The 23,348-nt window shown below is 42.6% G+C and overlaps 1 protein-coding gene across 1 annotated transcript; it reads right to left on the bottom strand.

Moving 5' to 3' along the window:
* Nucleotides 1–494: 494 nt before the first annotated feature.
* Nucleotides 495–22,114, bottom strand: LOC128741488 (chromatin assembly factor 1 subunit A). Its single transcript, XM_053837344.1, has 5 exons — nt 21,676–22,114; nt 19,270–21,481; nt 19,047–19,213; nt 18,055–18,983; nt 495–1,514 (listed from the first exon to the last, which is right to left on the bottom strand). Exons 1-5 carry the CDS (start codon nt 21,760–21,762, stop codon nt 1,034–1,036), a joined length of 3,876 nt encoding a protein of 1,291 aa, XP_053693319.1. The 5' UTR covers nt 21,763–22,114; the 3' UTR covers nt 495–1,033.
* Nucleotides 22,115–23,348: the final 1,234 nt, after the last annotated feature.

Below are 23,348 nucleotides of genomic sequence, written 5' to 3'. Positions count from 1 at the left end.
CACAATGAAAGAGCGTCATTGTCATCATCTGGCGAACGAACCCGTTCATGGAAAACTCCGACGATTCGGAACGTAACCCAAGTCAACAACTGCCTTGATTGGATCTGTCGTCCCAAGTTTTGTTCAGTCTTCAGTCATGTTTTCATTTTCACTACCATTCTGTCCCTGATATCTGATTACCATCAGTCGCCTTTGAAATGATAGCTTGAGACCCACAGCCGCTGTTCAGCGGCGGACGCATGGAAGATTGAATGACAAATTTTTAATCATATAAATCGTTGAACCGTTGCCCGACTACTGTATGCTGCATAAATGACCTTATTTTAATTTTATCACCATGCTTACAACAAATAAAGATGCTTTGCTCTGAATCACACCAACAAGGAATTAATAATTTATTGAGTGCGGGACATTCAAAAAGACGGCAAAAAATCATAACTCTTGCAGTCATCTCTACCAAAGGAGCACTAAAAATCATTATCAAGCTGCAGTTAAATAATATATAATGTAAAGTTTACCGAAGTTTATTCAACTCTTGGTTGTTTTTTTTTTTGTTGTTGTGTCCGCTCGGACCATCTCTTCCAGTAATTTGCATTTCCCATTCGATTGCAAAAGTACCACCAAACGATTCGCAAGGAACGATAACCGCACCGTTTATTGTTTGGCTATTCATCACTGCTCTCTGCCCGGCACTGGTTGCCCGTTGCGATTGTGTGTATTTTGAGTGGACAGCACAATAAAATGCAGCCTGCGTGACGTGCTTTTCATATCGAGAACATTAAAAAAAGACCGGCAAAAGAGACCCAATAGCAGCTATTATAATATATACGATTAGCAGAGATATACGCGACTACAAACTAGATACAGTAAAAATAAGCTTTTGCGAATAACATAATATTGTTGAGCAGAACCTTGGTGCGGTTTTTCACGCAACTTCCAGCTCCGGTTGCTAAAAGGTAGATACGACGGGATTCAATAAATTACAATATTTTTCAGAGTAACACAACACTGTAGCACTCCCAGCTGCCTATTCCTAATCATCTAGTACAATAACTTCCTCCCCGTTACCTGTGGGAGGATCAACCTCCATAGGTTCGGACGGTTTGCTTTTGCTACTGCCCCCTTTCGCCAAAAACTGACTAATCAGATTATTTTTCAACGATTCATTTATGGTTTGCCCCTTCGGAACGGACATCAGCAACTGGACACGCTTCTTCGGCTGCTGCGCCACCTGCTTGACCACGGCAGCACCACCAGGTGAACTAGTAGCCGCTTTCGAAGTTTTTTTGGACCTATTGCTACCGGTAGCAACAGCGCCTACTGGAGTTTTGCTAGTAGGACTGCTACTGGAAGACGCTGCTGCTGCTGCTGCTGCTGCCGCGGATGATCCACTCTTTCGGATTTTACCGAACTGTTTCCGTTTGTCATCGTCGGAAAGTTTCTTCGTGAACTTGGTAATGCTGGCGGCGGGTGTTTTCGGTTTAGCGGCAGATGATGTAGGGGTTGGATGTAAACTGAAATTAAAAATTTTTATTACAATTTTTCTTAATTAATTTGAGCTGTTTTCGATATTGATGATAATGAGATTTTGAAGTTATCAGCACAAAAAGTACCACAGCTTCGTAGCATAAAACCGACAATTCATTAATGAACAGTGAAAACTGTCCCGATCTTCGGTTACTTCTTTGGGGTACCCCACAAAAAGTGCACAATGAATTGGAATTTCCTAGCTTGGGATTCCAAGGATTTTTTTTTGCACCTGGACGGTAACCCGTCTTGTATCCAAATTTGTTGCAAACTCGGTAAGCGCGGCAGGTACGGTTGAAAAATTATTTGAAAGACTGACAATGTTACGTCTAGAAACCCTGACTGACAATGCCTCTGCCTCTAGAAACCCAACAAGACAGGAGATCTAGTACGTTTTAATTGACCGAAACGCGTGTTTCCTTAGGACGGTTTTTGGCTAGGTTACAGTGTGGAAAAATGATACGAGTTCAAGCGGATAATAATTTGACTAGATTGCATCAATGACGGCAAAGCAGAGCGGGTTCCCCATTGGGGCCCCTTTCATTTGTTTGAAAATTTTTCCCCTGAATGTGAAGTAATTTTCTTCCATGCACAGTCTGGTTAATAGCAAATATTTATTAATTTTGATTTTCCAATTACTATCACTGTATTGCGTTAGTAACCAGTCTTTTAAAATATTTAAGGTTTCATTCACTGATACACCTGAGAACAGCGCTGCCACGTCGAATGAGACAATTTTCTCCTCTTTGTCAATATGTCCAGAAGACCTTAATTTTTCTACGAAATCTCCTGTGCTCATAACCGATCGACTCGACCACCTTTGCCCAACTTCAAGAAAATCTTCTGAACATGGGCCTCAATTATGCGATTACTCCAAAACCGAATGTCGAACAGGCTATAATTGACATTGAATCAGGTATCAGCAGTTGTAAAGTAAACCAAGTCAACAAGAAAAATAAGATCCTATATAGAAAATCTTTTACCACGCTCACTCCGATAATAGAAGATCTGAAAAGAGTAGCTGTGGAATACGATACGGTTTTAACGCACCGCCTTCGTCCAAAATTAAAAAGATTTGGTTTAGATATTATCTACACCAGTAGGAACAAGCAAATCAAAAATAGATTGGCGTCTACTAAAGATAAAATTTAATTATTAAACAGCACAGGGGTTTACAAAATTGCTTGCAGCCACTATGAAAAAGTTTACATTGGACAAACTAAAAGGAGGTTGGGTATTCGCTTTAAGGAACACACGGCTGAAGTTACCCAGGCTAACAAAGACACAGGAAAACGGATACCTTTTCATTTTAAGTCCAAAGTAGCGGAACATATATTCGAGAATATCCATCCACTACCCCTAAAAACATCAATCAATCAATGCACCGTGGAAGTTGGATGTTGCTGAGAGTCTGGAAATATATAAACAAGAATCTTCCTCGCTACTTAACAATAACGGAGGAAACAATTTTACATAGCTCTTCAAGTTCATTCCAAATCTAGCACGACATGGCAGGGATCACCTTTCCATAGCATCCGCCGATTCGTCTAGGTAAACTTCTTAATTTTAATTTTTCAATTTTGAATTGCTAAATGACTTTGGGTACTCAATCTGGCATTCTTAATAATTACCCACCTGCCATAATATATATCGACTAGTTGAGCCCGAATCTTACGATCCGGAAAATATAAATGTCTGTTCAGAAAACTGCGGATACAGTCCATTGCCCAATGTTTGCGAAGATGTTTAATCTTTGTGGTAGTTCTTTAAGTTCTTATATTGCGTAATATGGCTCTAAGATGATATCTCCCAGGTGGCCTCGAGGTAAGATACTGGTCTAATAAGTCAGTCATCGTATGTTCGAATCTCGGCTGGGAGAGGCTGTTAGAGTCAATAGGATCGTAGCAACTGGCCCTACAATTATCCTGTACTCTAACAGCTGGTTGCGAAGTCTGTCCTATAAAAACAGAAGGTCAAGTTTCGATAACGGAATGTAGCACCTAGGCTTTACTTTGCTTTGCTAGCTCTAAGATGTTGTACATAAAAGTCTTAGCCGGAAAGTGAAACAAATAGTACGCTCGCATTGGATTTTATTTAACTGAATAATAACATTATCTCTACTGTGTTGATTCTATCGGTGGGTCAAATGGCTCTTTTGTGTGAGTGGCTTTGAACAGTCCATTTTCTGCCGCGAACCGATTCATATGGTCGATGTTAAACCAGGCGTTCTGCAAGTAACAAAATTCTGACTTCGAGAAAAACGCATTCAAAGTTTGCCGCTCTGTATGGTTTATAGCTATCAATCGTTCGAAATCATCTCATAAGTCTGGCTGTTTGCAACATTTATGTAGTATGATTAAAGTAAAATGTTGCTTAGAAAATTCTTGATCGTTTGTAGTCGTTAATTCATTTTGTAAAATTTTGTGACTTGGTCCGGTCTGATTTAACACTGACATATGACATCGCGACAAGCAATTGAGTCGAGCAATTAAATCAAGCTGTTCAGTCAAGCAGTTCGGTCAAGCAGTCGAGTCAAGCAGCTAAGTCGAGCAGCTGAATCGAGCATTTTAATCCAGCAGTCCAGTCGACCAGTTTAATCGACCAATCCAGTCGAACAGTTGAATCGAGCAGTATAGTCGAGCAGTGGAATCAAACAGTTTAGTCGAGCAGTCGGGTTAAGTGGTTCAGTCGAGCAGTTAAGTTTCACAGTGAAATCGAGCAGTCCAGTCAAGTAGAGCAGTTCAGTCGAGCAGTTAAATCGGGCTGTTCAGTCAAGCAGTCAAGTCAATCTGTCCAATCAAGCAGTTGAATCCAGCAGTCGAATCGAACAGTTCAGTCGAGCAGTCTAATCGACCAGTCCAGTCATGCAGTCTAGTCAACCAGTTGAGCAATCGAGCAGTCCAGCAGTGACGTCCTGTCAGGGGCCTGTTTTTAACTACCGATAAACCTTTTATGACGTCCTGCCAGAAACCTGGTTTTGGCTACAGACAATAAGCCTCTTATATAAATAGATGCTTCTTCATTCAGATCGTCAAAGCACTGAAGAAGGCTGTATGTAACAGTCGAAATACGTATCTGCGGATTGTTTACGTGAGTGGATGGTTAGTTTAGTTTAGCAATGTTAAAGTTATAGTGGAATTATAGTGTAGTGAGATTTTGTAATAATCCTTAATGTGAACATTGTGAAGTATAATTTTAGTAGAATAAAACGGAAAACCTTCCTTACTCGTATGAAAAACTAGGTTTTCCTGAATTATTCAAATTCAAAAATTCATACCTCACAAACCAAACAGCGTAGAGAAACCAGTTTCTTATGAAAATGGTAATAAATTTCTCAGCATATTCACAGATGGATTACCAATAGATTCAGAGGTAGTCCTTCTACTGGAAAAATGAGACAGAAAGAGAAAAACGAACAAGGGCACAAAGAAAAGAGGAAAAACACGAGAAAAAATGAAAACAGACTTGAAAGGAGATGAACGAAAGAAAAGAACATGACAGAATGGGAGGAAAAACGAAATGTAAAAGAGTATATAAAAGAGTGGATACAAGAACACGGGAGAAAAAATAGAGGGAACGAGGCAAGAAACGAGGAAACTGGACATAAAAAAGATGAAAAATGGATGATAAAAGAAGAAAAATGGCAGAAAAGGAAGGAAAACCATAAACTGAGACAGAAAGGAGAAAAATATGACAAAAAGGGGGAAAACGGGATACTTATAAAAAAAACAAATTACGGGAGCAGGGAAATCGGAGAACGTGATCAGAAAAAGAGGAAAAACTGTACAGAAAAAGAAAAAAGGGAGAAGAAAAATAGTACGTTACAAAAAAGGCGGAAAAGCAGCACATAATAGGAAGAGCGCAACAGACGAAAACGATAAGAGAGACAGAAAAAGAGAAAACCGCTTTGAAAAAATCAGAGGGGTTGTGTATAAGACACGACCGCATGTTCAATGCGATATGTTGCTAGTTTTTTGTCAATGTTGCTTCTGTCGCCACCTACACATTTGTGATACGTCGCTATAGTTACTTTGAACCATTAACAACAGTTAGGAACAACTTGCATGCCACTAATTGCCAGTCTAGACACACTTTAATATAACCACTTATGAGAAAATTGATTGCTAGTGGAAATCATAATACTCTTCATTGACATAATCATTCATTGTTATGATGGTTCTGAAAAGAACCGTTTTGAAAGTTCAATATTGGCTGGAACGATTGGATTGGCTACTTTGTGCTGCAGAGAAAAAGCTAAGTGTTATCAGATATAAAATCATAATTTTTACATCATTCTGAAAGCTACTAGGTACCTATCCAGTATCTCCACTACGTAAAAGACGTTTGATCAAAATGTTTGTCTGAACATTTGAAAGAAGTAAACGTAGCTGCGTACATCTTTTCGGTTTCTATAAGACTCACCTGTTACGTTAGGCGATACACTGGCCTCTACGTGCGCCGGAGCGGTCACTTACGCAACAGTTCAACGTTGGAGGGACCAGCTATTTCGAGCGATGCACCAATCTATACCTATAAAGAAGGATTTCTGTCTGTCTGTCTGTCTGTCTGTCTGTCTGTCTGTCTGTCTATCTGTTTGTCCTGTGTTCCTTATAGAATCAAAAACTACTGAACCAATCGGCGTGAAAATTTGCATGTAGAGGTTTTTGGGGCCAGGAAAGGTTTTAGTGATGGTTAGAGACCCCTCCCCCCACTAAGAGGGGGGGCTCCCATACAAATGAAACACAAATTTCTGCATAACTCGGGAACTAATCAAGCAAATAGAACCAAATTTGGCATGTGGGTGTTTTCGGTGACAAGAATTTATTCTAGGGTAATTTGAGACCCCTCCCCTCTTTATAAGGGGAATTATAACTCCTCTCCCCTTTAGAAGGGGGGGTTTCCATACAAATTTCCTCATAACTCGAGAACTAATCAAGCAAATGGAACCAAATTTGGCATGTAGGTGTTTTTGGAGGCAAGAATTTTTTCTATGATGAATAAGAACCTCTCCCCACTTTAGGAGGGGGGGCTCCTATACAAATGAAATACAAATTTCCTCATAACTCGAGAACTAATCAAGCAAATAGAACCAAATTTGGCATGTGGGTGTTTTCGGTGACAAGAATTTATTCTATGGTAAATTGAGACCCCTCCCTCTTTATAAGGGGAATTGTAACTCCTCTCCCCTTTAAGAGGGGGGGCTTCCATACAAATTTCCTCATAACTCGAGAACTAATCAAGCAAATGGAACCAAATTTGGCATGTGAAGGTTTTCGAGGGTGGAAAATTTTCTACGGTCAATTAGGACCCCTCCCCACTCTAAGATGGGGGGCTCCTGTACAAATGAAATAAAAAATTTCCTCCTAACTCGAGAACTAATCAAGCAAATAGAACAACATTTGGCATGTGGGTGTTTTTTTTTGGTGACAAGAATTTATTCTATGGTGAATTGAGACCCCTCCCCTCTTTATAAGAGGAATTATAACTCCTCTCCCCTTTAAGAGGGGGGGCTTCCATACAAATTTCCTCATAACTCGAGAACTAATCAAGCAAATGCAACCAAATTTGGCATGTGAAGGTTTTCGAGAGCAAGAAAATTTTCTATGGTGAATTAGGACCCCTCCCCACTTTAAGAGGAGGGGCTCCTGTACAAATGAAATACAAATTTCCTCATAACTCGAGAACTAATCAAGCGAATTGAACCAAATTTGGCATATGTGTGTTTTTGGAGACAATTTTTTTTTCAATGATGAATTGGGACCCCTCCCCACTTTAGGAGGGGAGGTCCTATACAAACGAAATACAAATTTCCTAACTCGAGAACTAATCCAGCAAATGGAACCAAATTTGGCGTGTAGGTGTTTTTGGAGGCAACAATTTTTTCTGTGATGAATTAGCACCTCTTCCCACATTAGGAGGGGGGGCTCCAATACAAATGAAATACAAATTTCCCCATAACTCGAGAACTAATCAAGCAAATAGAACCAAATTCGGCATGTGGAGGTTTTTGGAGGCAAAAATATTTTCTACGGTGAATTAGGATCATTCCACACTTCAAGAGGGGGGGCTTCTACACAAATGAAATACAAATTTCCTCATAATTCGAGAACTAATCAAGCAAATGGAACCATATTTGGCATGTGGGTGTTTTTGGAGGCAACCATTTTTCCCATTATGAATTAGGACTTCTTACCTTTTTAGGAGGGGGGGGCTCCCATTCAAACGAAATACAAATTTGCTCATAACTTTAGAACTAATCAAGCAAATGGAACCAAATTTGGCATGTGAGAGTTTTAGATGGCAGAATTTTTTTTCTGTGGTGTATTACGACCCCTTTCCCTTTTAAGAGGGTGGGCTCCCATACAAATGAAATACAAATTTCCTTATAATTTGAGTACTAATCAAGCAAATGGAACCAAATTTAGCATGTAGGAGATTTTTGAGTCTTGAATTTATTTTATGATAGTTAGAGACCTCTCACCCCTGTGGTAGGGGGATATGGACTCTCATACAAATAAAACAGAAATTTTTGCGAAACTCAAAAACTAATCCAACTCGAGAAATTCGAGACTCTTCCATAAAACATTAATCAATAACAAGACCACAAAAACTATCTATAGTAACACTAGATCATTCAGGACCAGCCGGTCGCGAGTGTTGCCGGTGACCCGCCGTCGGAAGCGCCGCCCACTGGGGGGCTTGCAAAACTCGAGATAGTGACAAAGATCATCCGAGATTCATGATTTATGTACAACACAGGTTAATTTGTGGCAATACGAAGTTTGTCGTGTCAGCTAGTTAATGATATATTGACCAGTTCAGGATGCACTGAATCACTACGATTTCCGTTTTTTCTCAAACGGTAGAGATTACAGCGCTCTGCTACCGTCAACGCTGGCCTCTTAGCCGTTACAGTTAATAAAGCCTCCTCACGGTCTCGCTTGCGGTAATTGCGCATGTATTTTGCTTGGAGCAATTGAAACATTGTGAAATCAGATGTATCACTCACTTCTCACTTAAATTGATTACATGTTATTAATAACAATTTCATTAATAACAACATTGTAATTAATAACAATTCAATTTCAACTGAACGAATACTGTAGTGAATTTGGACAAATTGTTCAACTTTACGTAAAAATTCCAGGAGTTACTTGCAAAATACAATCTTCCAATAAAAACTATCCAAAAGGCACATATTTTGTGATTCGAATGGTTTGCGAACCATAAAAATATATTCAGAATTGGCTGAGCTATAAGCGTTCAAAATCTATCACTATTTCGTGTCTCGGTCATCTTTGGATGACCGGGCCTGTCTTGGAAATGTTCTCTTAGTGGACAATTGTATGCCGATCCTGTACACTCGACGTTTACTACTGCTAGCTCAGCACTAGTGGATGGAATGACAGTGCTGAATATGGAGCAAATTTCCAAATTTCCATTTCCAACATCTATAACCGAACACTTGATCTTGTTTTTGCTAATGGCAACACAATCGGCTACTGCGACATAACTGAGGCAGCTGAACCCCTGACAAACGCCGACGAACATCATCCTCCGTTACTTGTTAATTTGCGGTGTCCTTCGCTTGTCAAATTTAGTGATTTAGCAGATGAAAGAGACTTCGATTTTCATCGTGCTGATTTCCCTGGATTGAATCTCGCCCTGCAAAGAACTGACTGGTCACTCCTTGTCGTAGGTGGCATAAATGAAGCAGTGCATTTGTTCATCCAAACTGTGACTTCGCTGTTTTGCGCATATGTTCCCTAACCTAAACCGAAGCGTAAACCTCCATGGTCAAACCACCGTCTCCGCGTCTTCAAGCGCAAAAGAGCAGCTGCATTGAAGAGGTACTCCTGCTCTCGAAATGTAAACACCAAGCTAGATTTCACTACCGCAAGCTCCCGGTACAGAAACTACAACCGTCAACTGTACTCGATTTACGTTAAGCGAAAGCATTACGAGTTGAAACGGAACCCCAAACAGTTTTGGTCGTTTGTGAACGAGAAACGCAAGGAGAATGGTCTTCCTGCTAAAATGTTTCTTGGTGAACAATCTTCAAGCAGACTTGAAGATACCTGCGGCTTATTTGCTCAACAGTTCTCGAGTGTTTTCAGCGATAGTGATGTATCAGTTGAAGAGATTGATGAGGCTATTCAGCTTGTTTCAGAGAACCTCTGCAATATCAACATCGATAATTTCTCCGTGAACGATGTCATGAACGTTTTAGATAAATTGAAGTCGTCTGCAAATCCCGGGCCGGATGGTATTCCCGCTCTCGCATTAAAAAAATGTGCAGGGACACTCGTGCATCCACTCCGCAAAATATTCAATTGATCTCTAGGCGAGGAAACGTTTCCAGCAATTTGGAAAAAGTCTTTCGTTTCTCCTGTGTATAAAAAAGGAAGCAAAAGTGATGTTGCAAATTACCGTGGAATCACTTCACCACTGACGAACTGACATGATACATAGAAGAAAATCCTTTAAAAACCATCGTCCTACACATTTTACTTGCACACTAGCACCCTCTGTTATGCATGTTGCGGAGTAGCTTGCATTTGCAGGGTTTTATACCGAAGGTTTTTTACAATTACAGGGTTTTATACTGGAGGTTTATCACACTTGTATGGTTTTATACTGAAAACTCGAAGCGCCGCGGTGTGGCCATGTTGCGAAACATGCTTTTTTGAAAAATAAGTTGTTTTTGAATGGACGATGGAATTAACGCGAGTGTCTCGTCTATTTGTCTGTGACTTCACTATGTGCAGGATCTAAAGTGTTTGAATTACTCATTAGTGAGGCATTACAGCGTAACGTTACATGCTATATTTCAGCTGATCAGCATGGGTTCTATCCTGGTCGCTCCATCAATACAAACTTGGTCAAATTCACTTAATTCTGTATCCAGCATATCGAAAACGAAACCCAGGTGGATACTGTCTACACCGATATTAAAGCTGCGTTTGATCGCGTCAACCATCGTCTACTTTTAGCGAAGTTGAAATGTCTAGGAGCCTCCGTTTCATTCACGCGTTGGCTAGCATCGTTTCTCTCCAACCGCTTTCTATCGGTAAAACTGGGAAACTTCAGATCTCAGGAGTTCCTGATAAGCTCTGGCGTGCCGCAAGGTAGCAATTTGGGACCACTGTTATTCTCGCTTTTCTTCAATGACGTCTGCTTAGCGCTACCGCCCGGATGTCGGATAATGTATGCAGACGATTTGAAAATCTTTTTCGTGGTACGGTCGAAGGAGGACTGCAAGCGACTTCAACAGTTGGTTGATTTGTTTTTTGAATGGTGTTCGTGCAACAGACTTACTATCGGCATAGCAAAGTGTATAGTGATTACGTTTACCAGAAAAAAATCACCTTTGGACTACTGCTACACTATTAATTGCCAGCCAATTCAGCGAGAAACAGTGGTGAAGGACCTTGGGGTTTTGTTGGACGCCGAACTGACTTTCCAGTGCCACTATAACCACATTATCGCAAAAGCGAACAAAAACCTGGGATTCATTATGCGTATAGGAAAAGATGACCCTTACTGTTTGAGATCTCTCTACTACTCATTAGTGCGGTCTACCCTTGAAACAGCTGCAGTGGTTTGGAGCCCTTATATCGCATCGTGGTCCATGAGGATTGAAGCTATGCAAAGAAGGTTCATCAGATCTGCATTGCGGTTACTTCCGTGGACGAACCCGCTTGAACTCCCATCGTATGAAAGTCGTTGTAAACTATTAAGTATGGATACCTTGTGGAGAAGAAGAGACTATGCGTGCCGTATTTATTGCAAAATTACTTTATGGAGAAATAGACGCACCGAATATTCTGATGCAAGTAAATATAAACGCAGCTCCGAGGTCTCTACGGTCTAATAACTTTCTTCGCCTGGCATTCCACCGGACGGCTTACGGTCAAAATGAGCCAATTCGAGCAATGTGTAATATATTTAATGACGTGTATCATTTGTTTGACTTTTGTATTACTAGTAACTGAAAAAAGATGAAAAATGAAACACAGGAACCTGGGGCGAAAAACGGGACGAGAAAAGAAGATAAAATCAATAAAGAAAGTGGAAGCAGAGCGGGCAGAATAAAGAACCGGAAAAACCGGTAGACGAAAACTGGAAAAAGAGGTCAAAGGAAGTATAAAATGAGAAAGACCAAAATTGGAAAATGACGCAGAAAAAGAAAAAAGCTTAGCTTAGGTAGACTGCCCATAGTTGCACTCCTTGATTGGCCAAACCAGTAAGATCGCACCAAGAACTAATTGAATGGTGCCTGGGAGTTGCATGATAGTCTCATTGTGCAACTTTTACTGATTCAATGTTTTGAAAATTGAAATTTGAAAAATTGACCAGTAACGACTCCGGCCACGACCAAAAAGCTGCACACTACATACATGGGAAAAGGAAAGAATATTAGTCCGATACTTTTTGTTGCTAGAGACCGCGGGTACCACTGCATCTCCCCAAGTATCACGGGATAAAATTTGTGTTTGCAGGGGAAGGTGCAGATCAGGGTTCATCTTGGAAGATGATATGATCGAATGAAACAACGCGCATCAGCGATTATATTTCATCAATTACAAAAACTTTCCGCGATCACCATTATAGATTGTTTGGAAAGCGCGTGCGACGTATTTGGGGCTGAATTAGATTCGATAATATGAATATTATGCTCTGGAGATTTGAGCCTCTGGTTGTGCCTCTTCTACGCTGTCCTTGTGGATTCCAATCGAGGGCTTCTCTGCAGATATGGTTCGCTCCTTTCCTCAAGGAGTGCTCGATCCAGTGCCACCTACGTTTACGAATTTCTGTTGCTACCGGCCGTTGATGATATCGACGATGGAGTTCCTCACTAGATATCCAGTTGTCAGGTCACCATGCACGAATCCCTACTAGCACAGTTGTTACAATTCAGTTGTGGCGACCGATTTGCGACTGATTTTAGTCATAAATAAGTTTCTGCAAGCATAAGTGCGAAAAATGTGCTGCTTAGGATGATATATCGCAAGCACCGGTTAATAAATACCTGCTGTGTTGTCTCCGCTGAGGCGCACCACGTTTCGCCGACGTACAGCGCCAAATGTTCAGCAGACGTACAAAGGCACCCCTGGTCTTTCTGATCAGTCTTGGTACCACCATCGGGTGTTGTCTGGATAATGAAGATATTGAAAGCGTCTACCTGCTTAGCTTGTTGTTCCGCTACTCTGAAGTTGGTAGAATTGTCAGCGTTCACTACCATTGACTTAGTTTTCGCTACATTGACTGTGAGACATACTGCCTGGGAGCTCTCGGAGAGGTCATCTAACTTGCTGTGCATATCGTTTCGGAGTTGTGCGAGCAAGACAATGTCGTTGGCTAGGTCGAGGTCATTTAGCTGCTCCATCGTTAGAGGCTTCCAAGGCAAACCTCGGTTTGGCATACTGTCAATTGAATTGCTCCAACCAATATCTCATCCATAACGAGTGGTGACGAAATGTAGCCCTATCCCACGTCAGCAGTAACGAACACCTCGTACTGAGCCTCGATTAGATGAACTAGCTTGTCTGGAACTTCTCTACGCCTAAATGCGCCCCAGATGTTTTCCTGGTTGAGTCGATCAAACGCCTTTTCGAAGTCAACGAACACCAGCAGAAGAAAGTCCTGGAATGCATTAATCGGCTGCAACATAATGCGAAGCGTTGTGATATGATCTACACATGATCGGCCTGCACGGAATCCAGCTTGCTGCTGCCGGAAAGCAGCATCGGTCTTTTCCTGGATTCGGTTGAGGATTACCTTACAGAGTACTTTAAGAGTAATACAGTGCAACGTGATGCCATGCCAGTTACTGCTTTCAGTTAGGTCTCCCTTTTTAGGGACTTTAACCAATATACTCTGCATCCAGTCCACCGGCAAAGCTGCGATTTCCATTATATTGCTGAAAAGCTTATGCATCATGTGGGGCGACACAGATGGGTCAGCTTTGAGTACCTCGGCTGAAATACATACTATCCCTGGCGCTCTATTAGATTTCCTACTCTTGATGGCTGCTTCAATTTCATCCAGCGATGGCGCCTCCGAGTTGACGCGATCAATTCCACGAACTGCAGGCATCATACGCTGCTGGTTTTGTTGGTCTCTGACATTTGAAACTCGGAAGAGTTGTTCAAAATGTTCAGTCCATCGCTTAAGCTGTTCTGTACGGTCAGTCAATAGCTAACCAGCTCTGTCCTTTAGCGGCATCTTTGCATTCATCCTGGCACCACTAAGGTGGCGAGAAATATCGTACAACAAACGGATATCACCCATGGCGGCGGCGGTTTGTCCTTGTTCGGCTAGGGAGTTAGTCAAGGCTCTCTTGTCCCGCCTACAAGCACGTTTAACAGCCCTCTCCAGTTCGGCGTATTGTTGACGGGCAGCTGTCTTACCCGATCTGGTCCGCGCTCGCTCAATGCCGGCTTTCGCCTCTCTCCGCTCGTCGATCTTCCTCCAAGTTTCATCCGAAATCCACTCCCTCCGCCCACTGCGCGCTTTGCCGAGGGTTTCATCACTGGTCGTGATGAAGGCGTTCTTGATGCCGGTCCATTGCTCTTCGACGGTTCCACCAGATGGCAACTCCGAGGCTCGAGATTCAAGTTGTTCAACAAAGGCCCTTTTCACCTCAGGATTCTCCAATCGGCGGACGTCGTAGCGGCACCCAACTTTCTCCTCCCGTCGTTGGACACGTGCGACGCGCAGACGTATCTCAGCGATAACAAGATGATGGTCGGATGCAATGTCAGCGCTGCGTTTGTTGCGTACATCAAGAAGGCTCCTTCTCCATTTCCGGCTGATGCAGATGTGGTCGATTTGGTTTTCTGTTCGGCCGTCGCGGGAAACCCACGTGACTTTATGTACTGGTCTATGGGGGAAGAGCGATCCACCAATGACCATGTCGTTATTACCACAGAATTCTGTAAACAGCTCCCCGTTTTCGCTCATCTCTCCTAGGCCATAGCGTCCCATGACGCGTTCAAGGTCCGCGTTGTTTGAGCCAATCTTCGCGTTGAAGTCGCCCATATGAATTTGGATGTCCCCCTTCGGGATTTTCTCAACCACGCTGTTCAGCTGGCTGTAAAAGCTCTCTTTCTCCTGCAGGTCGGCAGCATCTGTTGGCGCATAGCACTGGATTGCCGTAAGGTTCCTAACCCGTGTTCTAAATCTGGCAACGATTATTCGCTCATTTATTGGTTCCCACTTCATCAGGGCCGCACGTGCCCCTGGGCTCAGTAGGAATCCAACTCCTCTTTCTCGAGTAGCATTTTCACCTCGTATGCCAGAGTAGAGCAAGACTTGCCCGGATGATGTCCTGTGTTCGCCAGTACCCGGCCAGCGGACCTCGCTCAGCTCCAGGATTTCAAGCTTCAGGCGGCTAGCTTCCCTTGCAAGTTGAGCCAGCTTGCCCTGCTGGGCAAGGGTCAGTATATTCCATGTTCCGATTCGTGTCCGTGTTTTCATGCTAAAGGTCGTTGCCAATAATCTAGAGATTTCTTCTTTCATTTTCGGTACCTTTTTTGTGTTCCGGTACAGTAGGCTGTTAACCTAAGGTCCTTATCCCGCTGATGGGGCTGCCATCTTAATGTGGGCGGGAGCCACTGTGCCCCCTTACCTGTTAGCATACGACAACCGAAGTTGCTACGTTGCCAAGTCAGACCACCCCAGAAGAAAATTTGTTCTACACTTTTAAGCTTGAAATTTTACAACCAGCTGTTTAGAGCACATGAAAATGTACGAGGCTGATTATACAATCCACGTCGGCGTCGACAGCAGCTTCGAACCAGGATGGATCGTACTTTTTTGAGCTCCATTCAACTCGATCTTGGATTATTCGTCGCCCACTTCCCAGCGTCTTTAAAGTCGCAGTTTTTTACTAAAACAGTGTCGCTTTAGGCCTTTAGGCTATCGCGCACGTTGAGTCCCTCGGTACCGATGCCGGTAGGGTTGTTGTGTAGAGCCGTTTTCCTTACGACGTATCCGGTTCACTATAGTTTACCGACTATCGACAACTGTACGTTGGTAATCTCCCCAAGCAGCGCCTGTACTCAGCTTGTTTCAGCTTGTACTCCGCTAAATGTCGTCCGCAAAGGCGCGTAAGTCCTCCGTGAGCACGGCCTGTTGATCTAATTGGGGGCTTGTACATTGTCAAGTTCGCATGTTAATCGCAGCGTTTTGCGAAAGGTAAAGTCCTCGGACGAACCAAAAAGATTCGCACAGATTCTCTAGGATTTCTAGCGCTGGAATCGCGTGAAGGAATTGTGTAGAGGATTCGCACTGAATGGTTCGCTTATAGAACCAGGACTCATATATGAGAATCCAAGAGTTGAATCCTCGGGATACCTATAACTCGGTAAAGGAATCGCCTGCGCTATGAAATAAGAATCCACTATATTCTAAAAGCAGGATTCCTGGAGTGTTAGCAAGAGTAGGCTCGATGCTCTGCTTGAATATGCCGAAGGATCGCCTGATTTGTGTTGCTGTCCGCGGCTGCCAGCAGCGATCCCACGTGCACGAACTCAACTACTACTTCTTGTTTGTCGCCGTCAAAGATTACCGTCCGCGACAAAGGCACGTTCTTCTCATTCGAACCTCTATCATTCATGTATTTGGTCTTCAACACGTTTATTTCAATCCGAATCCTTCAAGCCTCCGCTTTCAATCTAGCGCAGCTGGCCTCCACCATGGTAAATTTTCTGTCTTTAATATCAAAGTCACCTGCGTAGCCAAGAAGATTGCTGCCACTCGTTTCGATATCGGTTCGTCGGATCACCTTAAAAGCGAGGTTAAAAATCATACAGAATAAGCTGTCTGTAGCACCATCGTCGCGTCTCGAAAAGACTCTGGACTCTAACAGCCTCTTCCAGCCGAGATTCGAACATGCAACGTACCTTAATGCCAAAATTGTAACGTTAAATGTTACAAATTTTGTCTTCTTTTATTTCAATTTAATTTTTTGTCAGAGGAAGAACACTCCATTTCAACCAAAATAGCTTTTACCTGAAAATCCCCATTTCCTGAATAAACTTCTTCCTAGCTAAACGGTTAGGCTATGCGAGATTTCTTCTTGAGTATAATGCTGTAGTACTCAGATCTGCTATTATCAAACATTAGAGGTACCGTCATCCGGGGCGAGATTGGGCCAAAAAAGCATATTTTTTTGTTCTTTAGCTCAGTACACACACAATTTAGGAACTAAGTTCATTTCAAACCTGTCAATATTTACTAAATTGGTCAATTAACAACTACCGTAGGGATGGTTTATTTACAATGAAACCTGATTTTACTGGAAGTGCATGAACTTTGGCACAATCTCACCCCTTCTAGGGGGAGACATTGTGTCAAAAACATAAAGTTAAGGTAAATATCTAAACAGTGAACATTAGCATGTTTATAAACAATACACATAAATATCAGTATAAAGTAGTTCATATGGGGCCGTCCATGAACTAGGTGGACTATTAAGGGCAGGGGGTCGGCCAAAAACAACGCATCATACAAAAAGTATGAACGAAAAAACCCGGGGAGGTCTGAAATAACTAAAAATCAGTTCATAGTTAATGGACAGCCTTTATATAGCCAGCAGCGTTTCTAGGGTTAACAATGGGGAGATGTATGGAAGGCGTGTATCCTAAGGGGGCATACCTATTTGATAATTTAACAAAAGTAACCATTACTTCGTTCGAGAACCCGCGGCCGCAGAGCATGTGGCCCATCCCAGCCCCCTCCCCCGTCCTTAAAACTGGCAGTTTTTACAGGGTATGATATATTTGTCTTATATTAGAGTGTTTATTCAAAGCATTTGAAATTTCCAGAGAAAAAGTAAAAATTAGTTTAAATTATTAGCAGACCTATGATGCTGTTTGCTCTAAAATGGATGATGTAATCTAATCGGTCAAAATATTGTGCTCAATAGCAAAGAATGTGAGTGTTCTGGTATATGCTGACGTGTTTTTGTTGTGTATGTGAAATCCACAAATTGGATCAATCATTATGGCTTGGCACAATCTCACCTCCGTAAAGCTCGAAAAGTACAAAGTTTAGTTTTAATGTTCTTTAACTTTCCTGAACATTTTATTCAGCTAACTTAAACCATAAAAAAGTTTATGTTTTGCACTCGCTTGCTATGATGGCCTCCCTAATGTCATATACATAAAAAAAATGCGGAAGTTGAAATAATAAATTTTCTCCGAAGATACGATATACTTAGGACCAACGGTTTTAGCGTAAAAAACTTTTGTCTACCTAGCTTTGGGGTTCATCCCACGGTGCACCATGTCTTTGGATTCGTGTGTTACTCGTGAGTAAATAGTATTATATATACTGAATTTAAAGAACTGAACCAGAGCAATTTATGAATTCGCTGTTGCATAAATGACGATTGTAATTTTCTTTACTGTGTCATCCTTTGCAAAAATATCCACCCACTTTAAACCCGTTACAAGAACATTATGTCTCAATCAAGCATTACCATAATTACCAGTTTTATTACCAAAGAAAGCCACTTACCGTTCTTTCTTTTCCTTTTCTTCGGAGGACTCCTTCTTCGGGGGCGTTTTCTCCTCTTTCTCTCCGCCTTTCACTTCGTCCGTCTCTTTACGTTCCTTTTTGTCCTTCTTACTTTTAGCAATAGGCTTCAGGATGAAGTTCCAATCGGTCGGAACCGTAATATCTGTCAGTTGATATTTCTTCAGAACATCCTTATGCACGTACCAGCACATTTTGTTCTGCATTGGACCCTCGTCCGGGCAAGGTCTCCAAGAGCTGATCTCCACCATCTTAGTCCGGATACTCTCGGGAGCGAACAGCGGCACCCCGAGTTCTCCCTCATCCCTCCGTTTGGCCCAGTAAGCTAGAAACTCTTTGACCAAGAACTGCTTATTATGCGCACAACCGTGCACGAGCTGTATCAGTTCCTTAACGCCCTCATCGACTAGCTTGGTCTTTTTGAGCCGAAGCTCAACCGATTCCTTTTCCTTGTTGGGCGAGGATTGGTTCGATTCCGGATCGGTTTTCTGTACGGTAAAGGAAACCGGTTCTTCCGGATCAAACAGCATTGCTCGCGCCTTCAAAATGTCCCAAATCACGGCCGAGCACTCCGGACGGTCGCCGTCGCTTCCGGTTCCGGCATTCTCCCAGATGCAACCGATTAGGCGGGGTTTGATTTTTTCCGTTTTCTTTTTCATCTCCGCTGCGAATTCCAACTGCAAAATTTTAAGCTTCGCTTTCTGCGTTTCGGGGCTATTGTCTTCCAGGGCGTCGTCCTCCGCTTGCATTTCTTCGTCGCTGAGATGTCCGTGTGGTACGAAGAAGTCGTTGTCCACCTCGTAGTCCTCCTCGGTGTCGACGTCCTTCTCGTCGTCGCTGCCATGCAGCGATTCACCGGGTTCCTCCTCTTCCCACTCGTCGTCGGAGTCTACTTCGTAGTCGAAAAATTTCTGAAAAATTAAAAGCAATATTACAGTTCGTCGTAAATTTAATTTTATGTTAGTTTTACTTACCGTATCCTGAGCGAACGGATGGCGGGCACTGATTTTGGCACTTTTCTTTCGCCACGTTCCCAGATACGGTGGCCGACGGTTTTCCTCGAACAGGAAGTACTTAGCGCGATATCGCTTAGCTGGAGCAGCTGCCGGATCTACCTCAATCTGGTGGCAAACAGTATCGTCTAAAAGCAAATAACGTTAGCCAAAATATCCCGAAAAAAACGAATTCATTACCCACCAATAACTATTACGTCGTCTTCCTCCTGTTCCTCATCCTGAGCAACCCATGTTCGGTCACTTTTGCCGATCGTATAACCGGGTACCTTTAACTGTGCCAAATAAAGCCGCTTACGATCCTTAACGACTTCGGCATCGTTTCCATTTTCATCACTAGATTTCCTTAAAATTTCATCCAACAAATTTTTCCGATCACCTTCGAGCAAAGCTCGACAAAGCGGCGCAAGCCGCATGTCACCCTTCACGCAAAAAGGCATGAAAGTTTGCTGCTTGGGAGTCACCTCGGCATCCACACCGAACTGTTGCTGATCCATCGAGTTTTCGTCCTCTGAATGTTGTTTGCCTTCCCGGCCGTTCGCTTTCTTCACGAAAAAGCTCTGGAAAGCTTGCGCCGTTTTTTGCTTACGCTTTTCCTCCGCTTCTTTTTCCTCCTCCTTCTTGCGTCGTTCTTCCTCCTTCTGCTCGTCCTTTTTACGCTTTTCCTCATTTTTCGCATCCAGCTCTGCTTGCCGCTTCTTCTCCTTCTCTTCCCGTTCCTTACGCTTCTGTTCTTCCTTCTCTTCGCGTTCCTTTCGCTTAAGTTCTTCCTTCTCCTCGCGCTCCTTGCGTTTCTGCTCCTCCTTGTCTTCCCTTTCTTTCTTCTTCAAGCGTTCCTGTTCTTCACGTTCTCGCTGTCGGGCGTCTTTCTCTTCCTGCCTTTTGCGTTTCTTTTCTTCCAGCTCCTGCTGTTTGAGTGCCTGTCGCCGCTCCGCTTCGACGCGACGCGCCAGCTGTTTCGGGGTAAGCTTTTTCTTCTGTTCTTCAGCCGACAGCAGAGTGCGTTCCTTGGTGTTGGGAGTACACAGCATGTAGGCATTCTCCTCATCGTCCGCCGTGTTTCCATCGGACAACTCATCGAGACAAATACTCATAATGCTGCTGTTGTTTCCGGTCATCTTGGTGTCTGCTGGCTGCTGGTCGATGTCCATTTCGACTGCTCCGTTGTCAGCTACAGGTGCCGCCTTTTCCGGTGTTTTTTGCTCAGTTTCTTCTACTGATTCCGGCTGGGAGGGGGTCTCATTTAATTTATCAACTGGTTCACATTCAATCGGGGTTGACTTAGTGCCATCGACCTTTGCGAAAAACTTATCCAACGCTCCACGTGTTTGTCTTTTCTCCGGTTCGTCTGTCTGTGCTTTTGGAGACTCTTCCTTTTTGGGAGCGTTTTTCTTACCAGATGCGAGCTTTTTCGAAGATTTTGATTTCTGCGAAGCTTCCTCAACAGGTTTAACGTTCTTTTCCGTCTCTTTTTCGGTTGACTCGGCTGTTTTTGGTGCAACGGGACTCGTCTTTATTACACGTGAAGATCTACCACGGCGAGGCGTGGGTGCTTCACTCTCCACGTTTTCCTTTTCCGTTACTTCGGGTTCATTTATGTCGGTCTTCTCGTCTGTCAAAACTTTTTCATCGATAATCACAACATCCGGAGTTGCTTTCGCTGTTTCCGCTTCGGCAACTTTTTCCTCTTCACGGGTTACAGGTTCTTCTTTCTGCGTCTCAGACTTAGCCTCAACTTCGTTGTCCTTAACAGAGTCTTCAGGAGGTTCAATCTTTTCATCAACAGAGCCTTCGTTCTGTTCCTTATGTTCTTGTCCTACATTTTTTTCTCCATCAGACAAATCACTATCTTCCACCAAAAGAACTTCTTTTTTGTCCGTTGAATTCCCCTGTTTATTCGCGTTGCGCTTAGTGTCCTTCTTTTGTTTTTTCTTCTCCTTGTGTACTTTCTTCTTACCAGATCCCGCTTCCTTTTGAATCTTATCATCTTTTTTCTCCTTTTTCTTGTTACCCACGGGAAATTTAATCATAATCTTATCGTTTTTCTTGACCGACTCGCTGCTCTCCTCCTCCTCCTCCTCATCCTCTTCAATCGCTCCATTTCGTTTGACAGAGCTCGAGGATTCCACCTTCACGGCGACCAGCTTTTTATCTTCTCGTCGAACGTCCACCATATCGGCACTATTGCTTCCATCATCCAGAACGACTACCCCCGACAGTTCGATACCGGCGCCGGTAGCTTCCTTGACATTTTCCTTCACTTCCGAAATGCGACAGATTTTGGTTGCCCGCGCTCCACCACCATCAACCGCGGTGGGATCAACTGTCGATTTCCGCTTGCGCGATTCTCCTCCGGTGATTGGCGCCGGCGGAGTTGCTGGCGAGCCAGAAAGGACCTGAGCAATGAAATTATTTTACAGTTTGAAAACTATCAAAATTTACATATAGAATCTACTTAACATCATTAAAATTAAATTAACAAAACATTATTAAAATTCTTTCCATATTTTGCATCATCCACGTAACAGAATTTATTGAAACTGTGTTCAAAATTGTTACAACAATTTATTCGCTAAAAATAGGCACTTACTTGAAATGGCAACCGACTTTGTTTCAACTTTTTACCATCGGCAGACGGGGATAATTTGCTATCACTAATTACCACCGATTCCATCATAATTATTGCTCAATCGGCGATCCTGGCGATTACGTTCTTCTTTGCTATCTTCTCCCTCCTTGTATGTTATCGTTCAATTTGTCTTTTTCTTCCTTCTCAGTTCAGAGAGACACGAAAGGACACACTACTGCTTCTTCTCAACACTTTATCACAGCTGCTTGCTTGGGAAAATTTTCAGTATTGCTACTTTCACGCAGGATTTCCAACCAAGGGTAAACATCAAAAAAATCACCGTATCCGACCGGTTTTCACTCTAGAAAATTATCACTTTCTATCACGGAATGTTCAACGCAAACAACTGCGTGCAGTTTTAGCGGAAATCTTGCAGATTTCCAGCACAATTTACAAACACTTTTCACCATTCGCAAACTGCGTGTTTTCTTCCAAGAGCTGCGACCACCGAATTTGGATTTTTCCCGTTTGACACATTCAAAAAGAGCGCGATTTCCAAAATAAACACCCTCGAATGAACGCGGTTGCATAACGCATGAATGAACGCCCAGCTCGCTGGTTGCGAGCGTTACGGGCGTAGCTTTTTCTATCAGATGTAGGGTAAGTTGGGGTTTTAGAACCAACTTTTTTTCAATCTATACCCGTATAAATATTGGTGATTGCAAAGAAAATTTTACTATCCAAAGTGCGATATCGCCCATAAAAGTGCTATTTTGCATTAAATCGTTTCGGTATCTTCGGCGCACTTTTGACGTAGGACTACGTCTTACGGCAAGTTTTGAGATAGGGTGTCATTCCAAAAAATCGAAAAATGCGAGCGTCACGAAAAATGAAAGATTTTGAGCGCTAATAGCTCAGCGGGTTTCCGATCGATTTTCAATATTCTTACACCAATCGATCGGAAAATCTTCTAAGAATTGACTCAAATGAAGAAAAGTATGGATTCTTGATGCTGAACTATTGAAAAATTTAAAATAATGCACCTATGTTTTACCAGAATTCTCGCTTCGTGATTGGTTGGAAGATTCTTTACGATGATCTAAACCTATACCAATTTGATATCTGTGCTTGGGAAGTAAGCCAAAACAAGTGACAAAGGTCCCTCATTTCAACAAGATTTCTTAACACCGTGGTTCAACCTAGACCATTTTGATGTCCTTGCTTGGGAAGTACGCCAGAGAGTGTGGCAAAGCCCCCTCGTGCCAACAGATTTCTTACGAACGCGACTAAACCTAGTCCAATATGATGTCTGTGTTAGGGAAGTGTGCCAGGAAAAATGACACAAGTTCGTTGTCCTAACAGATCGCAAATTCTTTACTGAGAGACGATTAAACGTAGGCGAATTTGATATCTGTGTTGTAAAAATGTGCTACAGCTGTAGTGTTGTGTTATAATACGACTCTGTATGAATATGCATGCTTGCCGTTTCATTAGAAATGTAGTGAAAAGATGTGCTGTTGATAAAATAGGATTGAATTGGTAAAATCTCTTCAACATGGGAAACCATGGATAATAAAAACAATCTTTAATTTCAGTAAGGTAGCAGGAAAGCAATAGTTTGTGTTCTTGATTTTGTTAAACTGTTTTCAAATGCACAATCTTTTGAGAATTGAACGTATGCAATGTTACTACTT

Source organism: Sabethes cyaneus, chromosome 3 (assembly GCF_943734655.1).
Source record: "Sabethes cyaneus chromosome 3, idSabCyanKW18_F2, whole genome shotgun sequence".
Classification (NCBI taxonomy): Eukaryota; Metazoa; Arthropoda; class Insecta; order Diptera; family Culicidae; genus Sabethes; species Sabethes cyaneus.
Note: the sequence above shows the minus strand (reverse complement) of the source record. Positions and strands in the feature narration are given on the sequence as shown.